Here is a 17704-nt window from a genome sequence, read left to right on the forward strand (position 1 = left end):
TTAAGTCACACACCGACTGCTCAGAACTAGCAAACTACCCATAGCCAGGCTACCCAAAGCCAGGTCCAGAGGCATTCCACACTACCCATAGCCAGGTACACAGGCATTCCACGCTACCCATAGCCAGGTACACAGGCATTCCACGCTACCCATAGCCAGGTGCACAGATGTCCCAAGTTACCCATGTAGTGGAATGCATCTTCCTGCAGGACGGCTATGAGGAAAGTTCTGTAACTGAAGAGGTTAAGAAATCCAGTTTTAGCAGAGAACGTCCACTATGGGGCGCCTGGCTGTGCCGTGTCCCCCCCCATACTAGGATCAGTAATGACAATTCCTGGGATGTCATGCGTCTCGTGATGTATTGGAGGTCCTGGGTCCTCTACATGGATCTTTAGTTGGACCTCATTTAGAATACTGTGTCCAGTTCTGGAGATCTCACTTCCATAAAGATATTGATGAGATAGAACGAGTCCAGAGAAGGGGAACACAAATGGTGAAAGGTCTGAGGGATCAAACATCAGGAGAGACTGCAGGAACGTCATATGAACAGTCTGGAGGAAAGAAGGGAAAGGATGGACATGACCAAAACCTTTCAGTACATCAAGAGGGGGAATAAGGTTCTGGAGGGCAGGATGTTCAGTATGAAGCCAAGATGAAGAACACGGGACATGACCTCCAAATGACTGGAGGAAAGTTCCCAACTCATCTTAGAAAGTCATATTTTCCTGAAAGGGTAGTTGATGGTTGGAATAGACCTCCAGCAGAGGTAGTGAGTCAGTCAGCAGTAAGTGGCTTTAGACATGCTTGGGGAAAACATGGACCTAGACTCAGACAACACACCAATATAATAAATAAATAAATAAGGAAGCAATTAAAAAAGGAAACAGACTCGATGGACCACTTGGACTTTTTTCACCTGTCACTTATCTTTGTTATTATATTTTGTATGTCTCATATGATGTCATGCATCTCATGTGATGTCAGGGGTCTCATATTATGTCATGCATCTCATGTGATGTCAGAGGTCTCATATGATGTCATGCATCTCATGTGATGTCATGCATCTCATGTGATGTCAGAGGTCTCATATGATGTCATGCATCTCATGTGATGTCAGGGGTCTCATATGATGTCATGTATCTCATGTGATGTCAGGGGTCTCATATGATGTCATGCATCTCATGTGATGTCAGAGGTCTCATATGATGTCATGCATCTCATGTGATGTCAGGGGTCTCATATGATGTCATATGATGTAATGTGCATCAGGTAATGTAAATTGTTACTTTGCAGTTGAATTCCTAAACCTGGAGAGTCCAGAATCTGGTGCAGCTCTGCATAGAAACCAATCAGCTTCCAGGTTTTCCTGTCAAAGCTTCATTGATCCAGCTGAAGGTAGAAGCTGATTGGCTCCCATGCACAGCTGCAGCAGATTTTGCACCCTCCAGTGTTAGGAAATCTCCCCCTTTGTGGTGTAGAAATGACTTTGAGGATAGTCCTCTTTTGCCCCCTTGCTGTTTGTGGTGAGTGGTGACATCCCAGCAGAGTGACGATGGACGACCCATGCTCAGTCACAGCGGATCCACATTTCATTCATTCTCTGTAATGAGCGTTTCTTGAACAATTGTCAGTCCAGGGAGCAGTGGGCGGAGTGATCCCTCCCTCCTGACTGGCTCCACCCTCAGCAGACCTCCTATATAAGAAGAAGTAGAAGAGCAGCTGATCACAAGTGTCTCTGATAAGGAAGCAGGATGGCAGATAATGTGAGTATGAGCACTGGTGGAAGCTGCAAGAGCTGAGCAAATGGCTTCTGTGGTGGATGGTGGGTGTTGTGTGGTGGGTAGTGGTGAGTATTGGTTTGCTTGGTGTGGACACAAGTTGGTGTCGGGCTGGTTTGATGTTGGTGGAGGTATATGTATGAGCACTGGTGGAAGCTGCAAGAGCTGAGCAAATGGCTTCTGTAGGCAGTGGTGGGTGTAGTGGTTGGTATAAGTTTCCTTGGGGTGGACATGGGTTGGTGTTGGGTTGTTGGGTATAGGAAGTTGAGGGTCTACTTCTGGTTTTTGTTTGTGTACTATTGAGAAATATGGATCATGCTGATAGGGTGACTTGATGTGAGCAGTTGGTGGGTGTGGGTCAGTATTTTAGTTCTTGTCCATCTATTTCTTTAGGGTGGGATGTATGTGTATTGGTGTCCTGGCACAGAGCTATGTCTGCCTTCCTGGGTGTTCTTAGTATTGGGCATATACTGGAATGGCTCAGACCCTCTTCTCCTCCACACTTGCCCATAGTGGCTCATTATTTCCATGCCTTCCCCTGGTGTGATTATATTAACCATTTGCTGTGCAGTCTTATAAATGGTCCGGTTCTGAGATGTGACATGTCCATCCGCTCTGGGTTAATCCATTTGTGCCATATTAACTCTTTCCATGCAGGATGGAAGCTGGGGGTGGGAAGGGGGTAGGGTGGATACGCCAGACAGTTCAGATATTTGATGCACACACAGGGGCGGACTGAAAACTCATAGGGCCCTGGGCAATAGGGGATCATGGGGCCCCTGTGTCCTTGCTCAAACTAAAAAAAAACTGTGAAAAAGGTACCAGGGGCATCTCATGGGGCCCCCTACTGACTCCAGGCCCTTGGGCAGTGCCTGAGTTTCCAAATGGTCAGTCTGCCCATGTGCACACATGATGATTAACTTGCTGACCAAAATTCAACTCATACTGTACCCACCAAGTACATAATTACTAAACATGAATGCTGGGCAGGCCTTGGCACCATTTGGCTGTTTGTAGATGGGACTATACCTTATAAAGGTCTGGGCAGCCGGCATACATGAGATGAATGTTAGAGAAAATGTATATATTGTCATGTCATTGATGTGTTATTAGACATTTGTGATCTGCTGGGGATGTCTGAGCTCCTCCACTCTCCCACAAAGTGCTGCCACCCACAGAAATCCCAAACTTATTCTGAGTACAGGAACTGCAACCATCAGATGTCTCTTCTGTCTATAATTGGTGTAATAATCCCCCCCCCATTATACAGGGTGTAGTAATTCTCTTTTCTCCCATACAGACTGTTACCTTTTACAACATCGGCCTCAAACTTGGTCACTCCGTGGAGGTGAAGGGCTTCATTCCGGAGGACTGTGAAGTGTAAGTCACGGTTCCATCCTCAGCTACTTATTATACAATAGATGTCTGCTCTCTGTATAATTTGCCTAAAGTTTACCTTGCAGAAGCAGGAAAGTGTTCCGTGTACAGTACATCCTCCTGACCCCTACACGCTGGGAATTCGGCATGCGTGGTCCCTCAAATGCCTGACATCAGATTGTTTTGTTCACAGCAAATTTAGCTCAAATGTTTGTTTCATTGACACAATTTCACCATATGAAATGCCAGCTGACATTGATCTCTCTCCTCCTGGACCTCACCAAACTGTATAGCTGCAGGCACTGTGGAGGAATTTATCCTCCATCTACATTAAAAAGCTTCATCACTACTGCTTACCTAGTTAGAGGTCCAATGGCAAGAGGGAGTGAAAGGGCACAAAGTAGTAGTGACTTCTCAGCTCCCCCTCCTAGCAGTGACACCTTAGCCCAGTTCACCCTTCTCCCTCCAACAACAGTGACCCATTAGCTCAGATCACCCTTCTCCCTCTCTATTTGGATTGTACACGGTCATTCAAGTCTGGTCTCAACCTCTCTGCACTCCCATCCCAATGCACACGTTCCTGCTTTAAAAATGGCTGTGTATAAGTGGGTGCTGTAGTGACCGTCGGCTGGAACTGAACACATGCCTGATGAGGGGGTCCTGCAAGTCTTCAAAATGTTGCCTTGCTGTAACTATGTAATCATTCATTAAAATGTTTGGACCCACATTGGTGATGCTTGCTGTGCTGGTGACATCCTCCCAGACTTGAATGACTTCACTATTTCTCGTCAACTTTAAGGAGAAATTGCTCCACAGTGGCTGCATCTACAAATGTCAGTGAGGGATTTGGGGATTTTCTCAGCGCATAGTTACTACACTTTTTTTTTTTTTTATGTAGACAACAGTCTGTCCATATCTAGGCTACAAGTTCACTTTATGTACTCTTGGTATAGAGGATTACCAGGGCCCCATGTTTTTATGCAAACTGTCAGTTTTAGTCTCCAAAAACATTGTGATATTTTGTGACTTGGGTGGCAGAAGTACCTCTGATTCACATGGGTACCACAGGTGAATGACTCGAGTACTAGATCTGACAAGAACTGAGCAGAATTTGTGCTTTTTCTGTCTTTCTAGGTTTGTCATAAACTTGGGAACAGATGAGAAGAATCTTGTACTACACTTTTGTCCTCGCTTTAACAATGTTGGAGACCAGCTCACGGTGATCTTGAACTCAAAGGTGGACGATGTCTGGGGAGAAGAGCAGAGGGAAAGCTTCTTCCCCTTCGCGCAAGGATCAGACACCACAGTATGTCTACAATGGGAAGGGCAGGAAAAATGGTGGATGGGGCAAAGTGGCATTACTGTTCATATTGGACACATCAGTCTCTAAAAGATGCAGTAATTGCTATAATAGGTCACTCCTTCAGCTCATTCAATGAAGGATGAGACCCTTCCACATGGGAAGATGCAATGGATTCCATCATGCTGCCATTGATGTACCACCTAGAAAATGGTTACTGTTACATGAAAACATTTTCCAAGCCAATATCTGACAACCATTAATGTTACCATTTTGCAAGCCAATATCTTTCTATTTTGTGTATGTTGTTGATGTTATGCATATTGGATGATTATTTTAGGAAAACAAGGGAATGGGGATAAGTAAATCCCTGACAACGACTCTGAAAGGCTCAATCTGGGGAGTAGTGGGGGGGGGGGGGGCTGGCCTGTAACTTAGGATCGTGTTTTACCCTAAGCCAGTCATAGTAGATGAGACCCTTGTCCAAGGGCTCACTTGAGCCATGGCTAGGACAAATGTGTATTGGGGCCCCTGGAAGGGGGAGATTAAAATTTGACAGGGAATCCTATGGAACAGAGCCTCAGAGCACGTTCATGGTTCTAATACATGGCATGTAGTGTAGATGTTATATAGCTTGTGTGGCATACAGCAGCCTCTCCACCATTGGCCCCAGTGGAACCATTGAAGTTTTTTGATCTCTGGGTACAGACTGAAATTGGTTTAAGCAAGGCTTTCCCAATTTCCAGTGGTGGTCAAAATGCCACTCTTGCAGGCAGTGCAAAGGATGTGTCCTGAAGCTGGCTTCACAAAGTTGTGTTGGGGGCAGGGGCAGACTGACCATTTGGGAACTTGGGCACTGCCTGGGGTCAGTTGTGGGCCCCATGAGATGCCCCTGGTACCTTTCATAGGCTTTTAGTGTGGGCAAGGATACAGGGGCTCCATGATCCCCCTATTGCCCCAGGGTCCCATGATTAGTCAGTCTTCCCCTGGTTGGGGTCCAAAAATAGGCAGATACCATCAAATGGGAGCCTAATTGGCCAACTCTAGGTCCCCCTAGAAACCTCTGAAGGAACCCTGGGTGAGAATAGCTGGCAGACCCAGACTCCAAACTGGCCAAAAGCTATTGATCTGAGGGCTCCAGTCATTGATCTAAATGACAGACCGTCCTCAGACTGTTACTAAAACATTGCAGTGCAGAAGCACATCCTTCCATTATTCCTTTCCATTAGCAATTTTCTGAAACACAAGAATACAGAAGATGAGCTTCATGCACATATCTCCTTATGGAAAGATTTTAGTTTGAATATTTTGGTGATAGTGTTAGCTTGCTGGACTATAAAGGTCAGTCTTTTGTATCTACAGCTGACACTGCCATCTTTTCTTACAGGTTTCCTTCTTGTTTGAGCAAGACAAGATCACCATACAATTGCCTACAGGAAATCCTTTCACATTTCCAGTCAGCTTTCCCATAGAGGAGATCTCTTGCTTGCAGGTGGAACACCTCCGGCTCAAGTCCATCACACTGAAATGAAGAATCTGCAATAGAGGAGCCACCTCTCCCACGTGTCCATATCCCAGCTCTTGTGAAATGGCCATAATGGATGGAGAGAAATGTTATCCTGTCTTGTACCCTTCTCCTTCCAATCTGCCTCCTTGCTGCTCATGTAGCCATACATTGTGCTTTGCTCAGATCACTTGCTAGAAATGAATTTCATCCACATTTCAAATAAAATCCAATGAGCTCTATTGTGTCTGATCAATCTTATTATTGAGCACTAAACTGACTCTGTATTTATTGCTGTAGTCTATAGCGCCCTCCTGCTGGAGGTTGGTTGCATTACTTCTAGGCTGCATTCACACTTGAGCCGCTTGTAGCTTCAAGTTCCAAAAAGCTCAAACTTGAGGTGAAGAAAAATCTTTCTTTGGTGTCTGTTTTACACACAGAGGCACCATAGAGAACAATTTGTAGCTTGAAGCTCTGAAAACACAAAATAAAAATTAAGTGTGAATGCATCCTTAGAAGGTACACATGGTGACTAATGCTTCGTTCTTCTGCCTGTGTAGTCTGATTAAAAGATCAGAATGTTTATTGGAAATCAAGTAATGTCTTTAAATAAAACAAAAACCCCCAAAACTTTCAGGCTCCAGAATGAAAGGTGTGAGAAACGGGTTACTATGTATTCCTATGGAACTCTTCACCCTCGTGTTGTGGGTCTGATTGTTTGAGGTTCTGGCTTGCTGCATTCAGTTCTACATAAAATGAAAGCAGTAAAGCCACATGTGCATTTTTGCTGCAGATATTTGTGAAGGCAGCCTAACAATCACATGCTGAAGTCAGTGGCCCAGTACAGGTAGTAGTTGTGGCAGTGAATGTAGTACTTCTCCAGCGGGGGAAGGAGATGCTGGAGCAGCTTTAGTCTCGGTGTACGGGTAGTAGACTAGGGGTAGTAACTACATAGCATGGGGAGTAAAGTGGTGGCAGCATAGAGTAATGGTAAGGGCATTTAATATTTGTAGCTGGGGGTATGGAGGCCTTCAGATAAGTTGGGGGTGGAGGAGGGGTAGGAGCAGTTCTAGCAGTAGTGTGGTGGTAGTAATAGCATTGGTAGTGATCAGAGTAGTACTAGTTATTGCAAGATGGTAATGGGGTAATATTAGGAGTAGTAGTTGTAGCATTGGGTGTGGTAGTAGTCACAGCAGTATAGTAAAGGTAGTGGTAGAAGTAGCAGTTGCAAACCAGCCAGTGTGTATATACTGCAGAAGGTTGGCACCTGCAGAAAAAGCATGAACCTTACTTTGGCAGCTTGGGCTAAGGGAGGGGTGCCATGCTGTCCCCAGACACTGGAATTTGGAGCCCAGTTATTGCTCTGTGATTTCATTCATAACAGCTGTGATCAGCCCACAGCTATCACAGGGTGCCTGGGCCAATCATGGCACCATGTAATTATTTGTAGCAAATCACTAGTGATCAGTTGTCATAAATGGTTAACCACTTCATGACCTTTAAACTTTGCTATTACAGTGATCTTTGTAACTGAAAATAAAGTGAAAAAAATCCCTGATCACCACCTCAGAGTAGTACAGTGTTACCATGGTGATGAAATTATCTTTCTAAAAATGAAAAATTTAAAATCTTGTCACCGTCCCTGATCAGCTTCACATCTGTTATGAGGATGCTGTATTTCACTGGTGATAGGATGGTAAAAAAAATTTTTTTTCGAGTATATAACTATACTTAATCCTAAAGAGTAACCTCCAAAAATAGGGGACTTTTGAGGCGCTGTGCTAAAAACGAGTATAAAACCATTTATTATAGTCCATTAACATGGTGGTCCATCTATTTCACCAATTGGTAAGCAGATATATTACAACCTAAGCAACAAATCACACGATAAGATTGGACGATTCCATATCCTGCTAGTAATGCCAACACGTTTCCCAGTCTACATCTGATTCTTCAAAGGCTTTGTGGGGATCGTCTACAAAGACATGGACATAACGTCACAGTAACAAATCTATACAGGAAGATATGACACCCATTAATACACATTTCATGAATATATGTTGAGATTCTTACCACGATGTTCACTTAAATAACAGGATTGCTTTTGGTTGAAAAAGATAATATACACCGATATCTGCTGCCAGGAACAGATGTCCCATCACAGGCCCATAAATCCACCTCCACCCCATAGGGGGAAGGAGGAGGAAACCTGGAGAAGAGGGGATGAAGACCACCGCTAATCATCAACTGTAAGCTGCAATATGAAGAGAAGGAGGCGATGTCATCTTTATAGTAAAATACCTCAAAACCAGAGCCCATTATATTCCCTAGTATTCATATATAACATAGTATGACCTAGATTCCAATATTTCTAACGGGGCAAAAGTGTTGTACTTCAGAGAATTCTTCCAAACAAACCGAGAATAAACTCTTCACCAGAGACACCCTCCTAGAGACGTGTATATTGAGTATGGGGTACATGGCATTATTCCTCCCCCAAATAACACACAAAAAAAGAGGCTGTCCCTCACATTCACTTACCCCCCTAAGATCTGCCGCCAAGCTCCAAACCAACAAATGGTCAATATAGATATTGGTAAAACCGCTCAACTAGAAGCGGATAAACCCAGCACCTCGTGGCCCAGAACACGGTCAATGGTCCCAAAATTAGCAGCCCGGTATTCACATCTAGCCCCGCCCCCACCTCACCCCTATATGACCCCAGCGGGCTGGACGTCCCACTCAACGGATTAGCATGGCTGTGGGTGCCATGCTAATCCGCATGCACTCTTCAACAACGGACCGCCATAACAGCAGCGGCCGGATGAGGAGCGCAATGCATTCCAAAGGCTGGTCCCATTAGCAGAGTGCAAGGATGGAGGGGAGGAGGAGAAGCCCCTCACCCCACACAAGTAGCCTGTCCCCCGAATGTCCGGCCAATGGCTAGGCCAATAGAAGGACCTCATCCCCTGTGACAGCAGACAAGGATCAATGCAGAACATAAAATGATTACAGAATTACACAGCAAAACGGGAGAAAAGAACCCATTGATAGTTACAGGAATGGTTTATACGTAAGTGCAGTATTAGAAGTATCCCACCACATGAGACCCCCCGAGCTTCTTACTAAATGCCTCAGAATGTCAGATTTCACAAAAAGGGGCCATTTGAGGATTATTTGTACTGTCCTGAGATATTAGAGCCTCAAGAAATGAGATCGGCAATCAGCAGCGAATAATTTGTCACACACCTAATATTAAGTCACACACCGACTGCTCAGAACTAGCATACTACCCATAGCCAGGTGCACAGGCATTCCACAATACCCATAGCCAGGTACACAGGCATTCCACACTACCCATAGCCAGGTACACAGACATTCCACGCTACCCATAGCCAAGTACACAGGCATTCCACGCTACCCAAAGCCAGGTGCACAGGCATTCCACGCTACCCAAAGCCAGGTACACAGGCATTCCATGCTACCCATAGCCAGGTACACAGGCATTCCACGCTACCCATAGTCAGGTACACAGGCATTCCACGCTACCCATAGTCAGGTGCACAGGCATTCCACGCTACCCAAAGCCAGGTACACAGGCATTCCATACTACCCATAGCCAGGTACACAGGCATTCCACACTACCCATAGCCAGGTACACAGGCATTCCACACTACCCATAGCCAGGTACACAGGCATTCCACACTACCCATAGCCAGGTACACAGACATTCCACGCTACCCATAGCCAGGTACACAGGCATTCCACGCTACCCAAAGCCAGGTGCACAGGCATTCCACGCTACCCAAAGCCAGGTACACAGGCATTCCACGCTACCCATAGCCAGGTACACAGGCATTCCACGCTATCCATAGCCAGGTACACAGGCATTCCACGCTATCCATAGCCAGGTGCACAGGCATTCCACGCTACCCAAAGCCAGGTACACAGGCATTCCACGCTACCCATAGCCAGGTCCAGAGGCATTCCACGCTATAAGAAGAAGTAGAAGAGCAGCTGATCACAAGTGTCTCTGATAAGGAAGCAGGATGGCAGATAATGTGAGTATGAGCACTGGTGGAAGCTGCAAGAGCTGAGCGAATGGCTTCTGTGGGGGATGGTGGGTGTAGTGTGGTGGGTAATGGTGAGTATTGGTTTGCTTGGTGTGGACACAAGTTGGTGTCGGGCTGGTTTGATGTTGGTGGTGGAGGTATATGTATGAGCACTGGTGGAAGCTGCAAGAGCTGAGCAAATGGCTTCTGTAGGCAGTGGTGGGTGTAGTGGTTGGTATATAGGTTTGCTTGTGGTGGACATACGTTGGTGTTGGGTTGTTGGGTGTAGAAAGTTGTGGGTCTTCTTCTGGTTATTGTTTGTGTACCATTGAGAAATATGGATCATGGTGGGTGTAGGGTTGTTTGATGTGGGTAGTTGGTGGGTGTGGGCCAGTATCTTAGTTCTTGCATCCATTTATTTAGGGTGTGATGTATGTGTCTCTGTGTTCTGGAACAGGGTTGGGTCTGCCTTCCTGGTTGTTCTTAGTATTGGGTATATACTAGTATGGTGGAGATCCTCCTCTCTTCCACATTTGCCCTTAGTGACTCATTAATTCCATGCATTGATTTTTTCCCCCCCTTCATATGTGTGTCTATGTGAACTACTGGTGGAAGCTGTAAAGGTGAATAAATGTGGTGTGTTGGTTGATATGGGTTTGCTTGGGGTGGACATTTTGGTATATAGTTTTTGGTTATATTTGGTGTACCATTGAGTAATGTGGCTTATGGTGAATATAGGGTGGGTTAATGTGGGCAGTTGGTGGGTGTGGGTCAGTATTTTAGTTTCTGTTTAGGGTGTAATACATGTATTTTGGCCTTCTGGCACAGTTAGGCCGGCCTTCCTGGGTTGTCTTAACATTGGGCATATACTGGTATGGCTCACACTCCTCTTCCACAGTTGCTCATAGTGGCTCATTATATCCATGCCTCCCCCTCCTATCTTTCTGTGTGATACTAATCATTTGCTGTGCAGTTTTTTTATAAATGGTCCGGTTCTGAGATGTGACATGTCCATCTGCTTTGGGATAATCAATTTGTGCCATATTAACTCTTTCCATGCAGGATGGAAGCTGGGGGTAGGAAGGGGGTGTAGTGGATATGCCAGTTCAGATGTTTGATGTACACATGATGACAAACATGCTGACCAGAATTCAACTCATACTGTACCCACCAAGTACATAATTACTAAACATGAATGCTGGGCAGGCCTTGGCACCATCCGGCTGTCTGTAGATGGGACTATACCTTATAAAGGTCTGGGCAGCCGGCATACATGACATGAATGTTAGAGAAAATGTATATATTGTCATGTCATTGATGTGTTATTAGACATTTGTGATCTGCTGGGGATGTCTGAGTTCCCTCCACTCTCCCACAAAGTGCTGCGACCAGGGGCGGACTGACCATTTGGAAACTCGGGCACTGCCCGAGGGCCCGGGGTCAGTAGGGGGCCCCATGAGATGCCCCTGGTACCTTTTCATAGGCTTTTTTGAGTTTGGGCAAGGACACAGGGGCCCCATGATCCCCTATTGCCTGGGGGCCCCATGAGTTGTCAGTCCGCCCCTGGCTGTGACCCACAAAAATCCTCAACTTATTCTGAGTACAGTAACTGCAACCATGAGATGTCTCTTCTGTCTATAATCTGTGTAATAATTCCCCCCCCCTCTATTATACAGGGAGTAATAATTCTCTCCTTTCTCCCATACAGACTGTTACCTTTTATAACCTCGGCCTCAAACCTGGTCACTCCGTGGAGGTGAAGGGCTTCATTCCGGAGGACTGTGAAGTGTAAGTCACGGTTCCATCCTCAGCTACTTATTATACAATAGATGTCTGCTCTCTGTATAATCTGCCTAAAGTTTACCTTGAAGAAGCAGGCAAGTGTTCCATGTACAGTACATCCTACTGACCCCTACACGCTGGGAATTTGGCATGTGTGGTCCCTCAAATGCCTGACATCAGATTGTTTTGCTCACAGCAAAATTAGCTCAAATGTTTGTCTAAATTGTGATATAATTTCACCATATGAAATGCCAGCTGACGGACATATCTCTTCTCCCAGACCTCACCAAACTGTATAGCTGCAGGCACTGTGGAGGAATTTATCCTCAATCTACAGTAAAGTGCTTCATCTCTACTGCTTACCTAGTTAGAGGTCCAATGGCAAGAGGGAATGAAAGGGCACAAAGTTGTAGTGACTTCTCAGCTCCCCCTCCTAGCAGTGACACCTTAGCCCTGTTCACCCTTCTCCCTCCCACAACAGTGACCCAACAGCTCAGATCGCCCTTCTCCCTCTCTATTTGGATTGTACACGGTCATTCAAGTCTGGTCTCAACCTCTCTGCACTCCCATCCCAATGCACATGTTCCTGAGTTAAAAATGGCTGTGTATAAGTGGGTGCTGCAGTGACCGTCGGCTGGAACTGAACACATGCCTGATGAGGGGGTCCTGCAAGTCTTCAAAATGTTGCCTTGCTGTACCTATGTAATCATTCATTAAACCGTTTGGACCCACATTGGTGATCCTTGGTGTGCTGGTGACATCCTCCCGGACTTGAATGACTTCACTGTTTTCTCTTGTCAACTTTCAGGAGAAATTGCTCCACAGTGGCTGCAAATGGCAGTGAGGGATTTTCTCAGCTTAGTTTTTTTTTTTTTTTTTTTTTAATGCAGACAACCGTCTGTCCATATCCAGGCTACAGGTTCACTTTAGGTACTCTTGGTATAGAGGATTACCAGGGCCCCATGTTTTCAAGCCAACTTTCATGTTTTAGTCTCCAAAAACATTATCTGATTATTTTGTGACTTGGGTGGGAAGTACCTCAGTCATTCACCTGTGGTTCTTTTGTGTTTCAATTACTATATCTGACAAGAACTGAGCAGAATATTTGCATTTACTGTCTTTCTAGGTTTGTCATAAGCTTGGGAACGGATGAGAAGAATTATGTGCTGTACTTTTGTCCTCGCTTTAACAATGTTGGAGACAAGCTCACGGTGATCTTGAACTCAAAGGTGGACGATGTCTGGGGAGAAGAGCAGAAGGAAAACTTCTTCCCCTTCGAGCAAGGATCGGACACCACAGTATGTCTACACTGGGAGGGGCAGGACTAATGGTGGATGGGGCAAAGTGGCATCACTGTTCATATTGGACACATCAGTCTCTAAAAGATGCAGTGATTTCTATGATGGGTCACTCCTTCAGCTCATTCAATGAAGGCTGAGACCCTTCCACATGGGGAAGATGCAATGCATTCCATCTCACTGATTTACCAAAAGCAACCTTTTGCTAGGTGGTATGAGTAACGGTTGTCATATTGGCTTGCAAGATGTTTTCATGGAACATTTTCTTTCTATTCTGTGTGTTATTGATATGCATGTTGGATGATTATTCTAGTAAAAGAGGGAATTGGGATAAGGAAATCCCTGACATGGACTCTGTAAAGGCTCAATCTGGGAAGTAGTGGGAGGGGGGGGGCTGGCCTGCAAAATAAGCCAGTCATGGTTGATGGGTCCCTTGTCCATGGCTAGGACAAATGTGTATTGGGGCCCCTGGAAGGTGGAAATTTGACATGGAATCCAGTAGAACAGAGCCTCAGCACTTTCTTGGTTCTAATATTTGGCATGTAGTGTAGAAATTATATAGCTTGCATGGCCTACAGCAGCCTCTCCAAAAAATTTCAATGGTTCCAGTGGGGCCAATGGTGATCTCTGGGAAAGTTGTGCTAAAACAATTTTTTAGTCTGTACCCAATTTCCAGTGGTGGTCAAAATGCCACTCTTGCAGGCAATGAGAGAAATTGTCATGAAGCTGGCTTCACAAAGTTGTATTGGGGTTCCAAAAATAGGCAGGTACCATCAAATGGGAGCCTAATTGGCCACAACTCTAGGTACCCCTAGAGTCCAGGTCTGCCAGCCATTCTCACCCAGGGTTCTTTGTCATTGGTCTGAGGGCTCCAGTCATTGGTCTGAGGGCTCCAGTCATTGGTCTGAGGGCTCCAGTCATTGGTCTGAGGGCTCCAGTCATTGGTCTGAGGGCTCCAGTCATTGGTCTGAGGGCTCCAGTCATTGGTCTGGATGACAAACCATCTTCAGACCCTGTTACTAAAACATTGCAGTGCAGAAGCACATCCTTCCATTATTCCTTTCCATTAGCAATTTTCTGTAAAACATGAAGAATACAGAAGATAAGCTCCATGCACATATCTCCTTATGGAAAGATTTTAGTTTAAATAATTTTGGTGATAGTCTTTTGTATTTACGACCAACATTCTGACCTTTTTATAGTCCAGCAAAGCTGACACTGCCATCTTTTCTTACAGGTTTCCTTCTTGTTTGAGCAAGACAAGATCACCATACAATTGCCTACAGGAAATCCTTTCACATTTCCAGTCCGCTTTCCCATAGAGGAGATCTCTTGCTTGCAGGTGGAACACCTCCAGCTCAAGTCCATCACACTGACATGAAGAATCTGCAATAGAGGAGCCACCTCTCCCACGTGTCCATATCCCAGCTCTTGTGAAATGGCCATAATGGATGGAGAGAAATGTTATCCTGTCTTGTACCCTTCTCCTTCCAATCTGCCTCCTTGCTGCTCATGTAGCCATACATTGTGCTTTGCTCAGATCACTTGCTAGAAATGAATTTCATCCACATTTCAAATAAAATCCAATGAGCTCTATTGTGTCTGATCAATCTTATTATTGAGCACTAAACTGACTCTGTATTCATTGCTGTAGTCTATAGCGCCCTCCTGCTGGAGGTTGGTTGCATTACTTCTAGGCTGCATTCACACTTGAGCCACTTGTAGCTTCAAGTTCCAAAAAGCTCAAACTGGAGGTGAAGAAAAATCTTTCTTTGGTGTCTGTTTTACACACAGAGGCACCATAGAGAACAATTTTTATTTTGCGTTTTCAGAGCTTCAAGCTACAAAATGCTTAAGTGTGAATGCATCCTTAGAAGGTACACATGGTGCCTAATGCTTCATTCTTCTGCCTGTGTAGTCTGATTACTTGATTTCCAATAAACATTTTGATCATTTAATGTCTTTAAAAAAAAAACAACTTTCAGGCTCCAGAATGAAAAGTGTGAGAAACGGGTTACTATGTATTCCTATGGAACTCTTCACCCTCGTGTTGTGGGTCTGATTGTTTGAGGTTCTGGCTTGCTGCATTCAGTTCTATATAAAATGAAAGCAGTAAAGCCACATGTGCATTTTTGCTGCAGATATTTGTGAAGGCAGCCTAACAATCACATGCTGCAGTCAGTGGCCCAGTACAGGTAGTAGTTGTGGCAGTGAATGTAGTACTTCTCCAGCGGGGGAAGGAGATGCTGGAGCAGCTTTAGTCTCGGTGTACGGGTAGTAGACTAGGGGTAGTAACTACATAGCATGGGGAGTAAAGTGGTGGCAGCATAGAGTAATGGTAAGGGCATTTAATATTTGTAGCTGGGGGTATGGAGGCCTTCAGATAAGTTGGGGGTGGAGGAGGGGTAGGAGCAGTTCTAGCAGTAGTGTGGTGGTAGTAATAGCATTGGTAGTGATCAGAGTAGTACTAGTTATTGCAAGATGGTAATGGGGTAATATTAGGAGTAATAGTTGTAGCATTGGGTGTGGTAGTAGTCACAGCAATATAGTAAAGGTAGTGGTAGAAGTAGCAGTTGCAAACCAGCCAGTGTGTATATACTGCAGAAGGTTAGCACCTGCAGACAAAGCATGAACATTACTTTGGCAGCTTGGGCTAAGGGAGGGGTGCCATGCTGTCCCCAGACACTGGAATTTGGAGCCCAGTTATTGCTCTGTGTTTTCATTCATAACAGCTGTGATTGGCCCACAGCTATCACAGGGTACCTGGGCCAATCATAGTACCATGTAATTTTGTATCAAATCACTAGTGATCAGTTGTCATAAATGGTTAACCACTTCATGACCTTTAAACTTTGCTATTACAGTGATCTTTGGTATAAAGGTGAGAAATCCCTGATCACCGCCTTGTAGTACAGTGTTATCATGGTGATGAAATTATCTTTCTAAAAATGCATTTTAAAATCTTGTTACCATCCCTGATCAGCACCACATCTGTTATAAGGAAGCTTTACTTCACTGGTGATAGGATGGTAAAAAAAATTCAATTTTCGAGTATACAACAATACGAAATCCAAAAAGAGTAACCTCCAAAAATAGGGGACTTTTGAGTCACTGTGCTATAAAACAATTTATTATAGTCCATTATAATGGTGGTCCATCTATTTCACCAATTGGTAAGCAGATATATTAAAACAACCAACAAATCACACGATAAGATTGGACGATTCCATATCCCGCTAGTAATGCCAACACGTTTCCCAGTCTACATCTGCTTCTTCAAAGGCTTTGTGGGGATCGTCTACAAAGACATGGACATAACTTCACAGTAACAAATATATACAGGAAGATATGACACCCATTAATACACATTTCATGAATATATGTTGACTCTTACCACGATGTTCACTTAAATAACAGGATTGCTTTTGTTTCAAAGAGATAATATACACCGATATCTGCTGCCAGGAACAGATGTCCCATCACAGGCCCATAAATCCACCTCCACCCCATAGGGGGAAGGAGGAAAACTAGAGAAGCGGATGAAGACCACCGCTAATCATCAACTGTAAGCTGCAATATGAAGAGAAGGAGGCGATGTCATCTTTATAGTAAAATACCTCAAAACCAGAGCCCATTATATTCCCTAGTATTCATATATAACATAGTATGACCTAGATTCCAATATTTCTAACGGCGAAAGTGTTGTACTTCAGAGAATTCTTCCAAACAAACCGAGAATAAACTCTTCACAAGAGACACCCTCCTAGAGACGTGTATATTGAGTATGGGGTACATGGCATTATTCCTCCCCCAAATAACACACAAAAAAAAAGAGGATGTCCCTCACATTCACTTACCCCCCTAAGATCTGCCGCCAAGCTCCAAATCAACAAATGGTCAATATAGATATTGGCAAAAACTAGAAGCGGATAAACCCAGCACCTCGTGGCCCATAACACGGTGAATGGTCCCAAAAATAGCAGCCCGGTATTCAAATCTAGCCCCGCCCCCACCTCTCTTCTAATAATTTGTCACACACCTAATATTAAGTCACACACCGACTGCACAGAACTAGCATACTACCCATAGCCAGGTACACAGGCATTCCACACTACCCATAGCCAGGTACACAGGCATTCCATGCTACCCATAGCCAGGTACACAGGCATTCTACGCTACCCATAGCCAGGTACACAGGCATTCCACGCTACCCATAGCCAGGTACACAGGCATTCCATGCTACCCATAGCCAGGTGCATAGGCATTCCATGCTACCCATAGCCAGGTACACAGGCATTCCACGCTACCCATAGCCAGGTGCACAGGCATTCCACGCTACCCATAACCAGGTACACAGGCATTCCATGCTACCCATAGCCAGGTGCACAGGCATTCCACGCTACCCATAGCCAGGTGCACAGGCATTCCACGCTACCCATAGCCAGGTACACAGGCATTCCACGCTACCCATAGCCAGGTGCACAGATGTCCCAAGTTACCCATGTAGTGGAATGCATCTTCCTGCAGGACGGCTATGAGGAAAGTTCTGGTACTGAAGAGGTTAAGAAATCCAGTTTTAGCAGAGAACGTCCACTATGGGGCGCCTGGCTGTG

The 17704-nt window shown here is 45.0% G+C and overlaps 2 protein-coding genes and 1 long non-coding RNA gene across 4 annotated transcripts in view; all 3 read left to right on the plus strand.

Annotated features, from left to right (window-relative positions):
- LOC149436291 (galectin-1-like) overlaps positions 1 to 17704 on the plus strand; it is a 391735-nt gene that overhangs the window by 318819 nt on the left and 55212 nt on the right. The gene's annotated exons all lie outside the window — the stretch shown is intronic.
- Positions 3077 to 6201, plus strand: LOC149436304 (uncharacterized). Its single transcript, XR_016308316.1, has 3 exons — positions 3077 to 3158; positions 4290 to 4461; positions 5843 to 6201. It is a non-coding gene; the product is annotated as an uncharacterized LOC149436304 (long non-coding RNA).
- Positions 10009 to 14687, plus strand: LOC149436305 (galectin-1-like). The gene is made up of 4 exons (XM_089661750.1): positions 10009 to 10020; positions 11720 to 11799; positions 12920 to 13091; positions 14329 to 14687. The coding sequence occupies exons 1-4, from the start codon at positions 10009 to 10011 to the stop codon at positions 14470 to 14472; spliced, it is 408 nt and encodes a 135-aa protein (XP_089517876.1). The 3' UTR covers positions 14473 to 14687.

Source organism: Staurois parvus, unplaced genomic scaffold (assembly GCF_062004578.1).
Source record: "Staurois parvus isolate SC_StPar_1 unplaced genomic scaffold, SC_StPar_1.0 ptg001381l, whole genome shotgun sequence".
NCBI lineage: Eukaryota > Metazoa > Chordata > Amphibia > Anura > Ranidae > Staurois > Staurois parvus.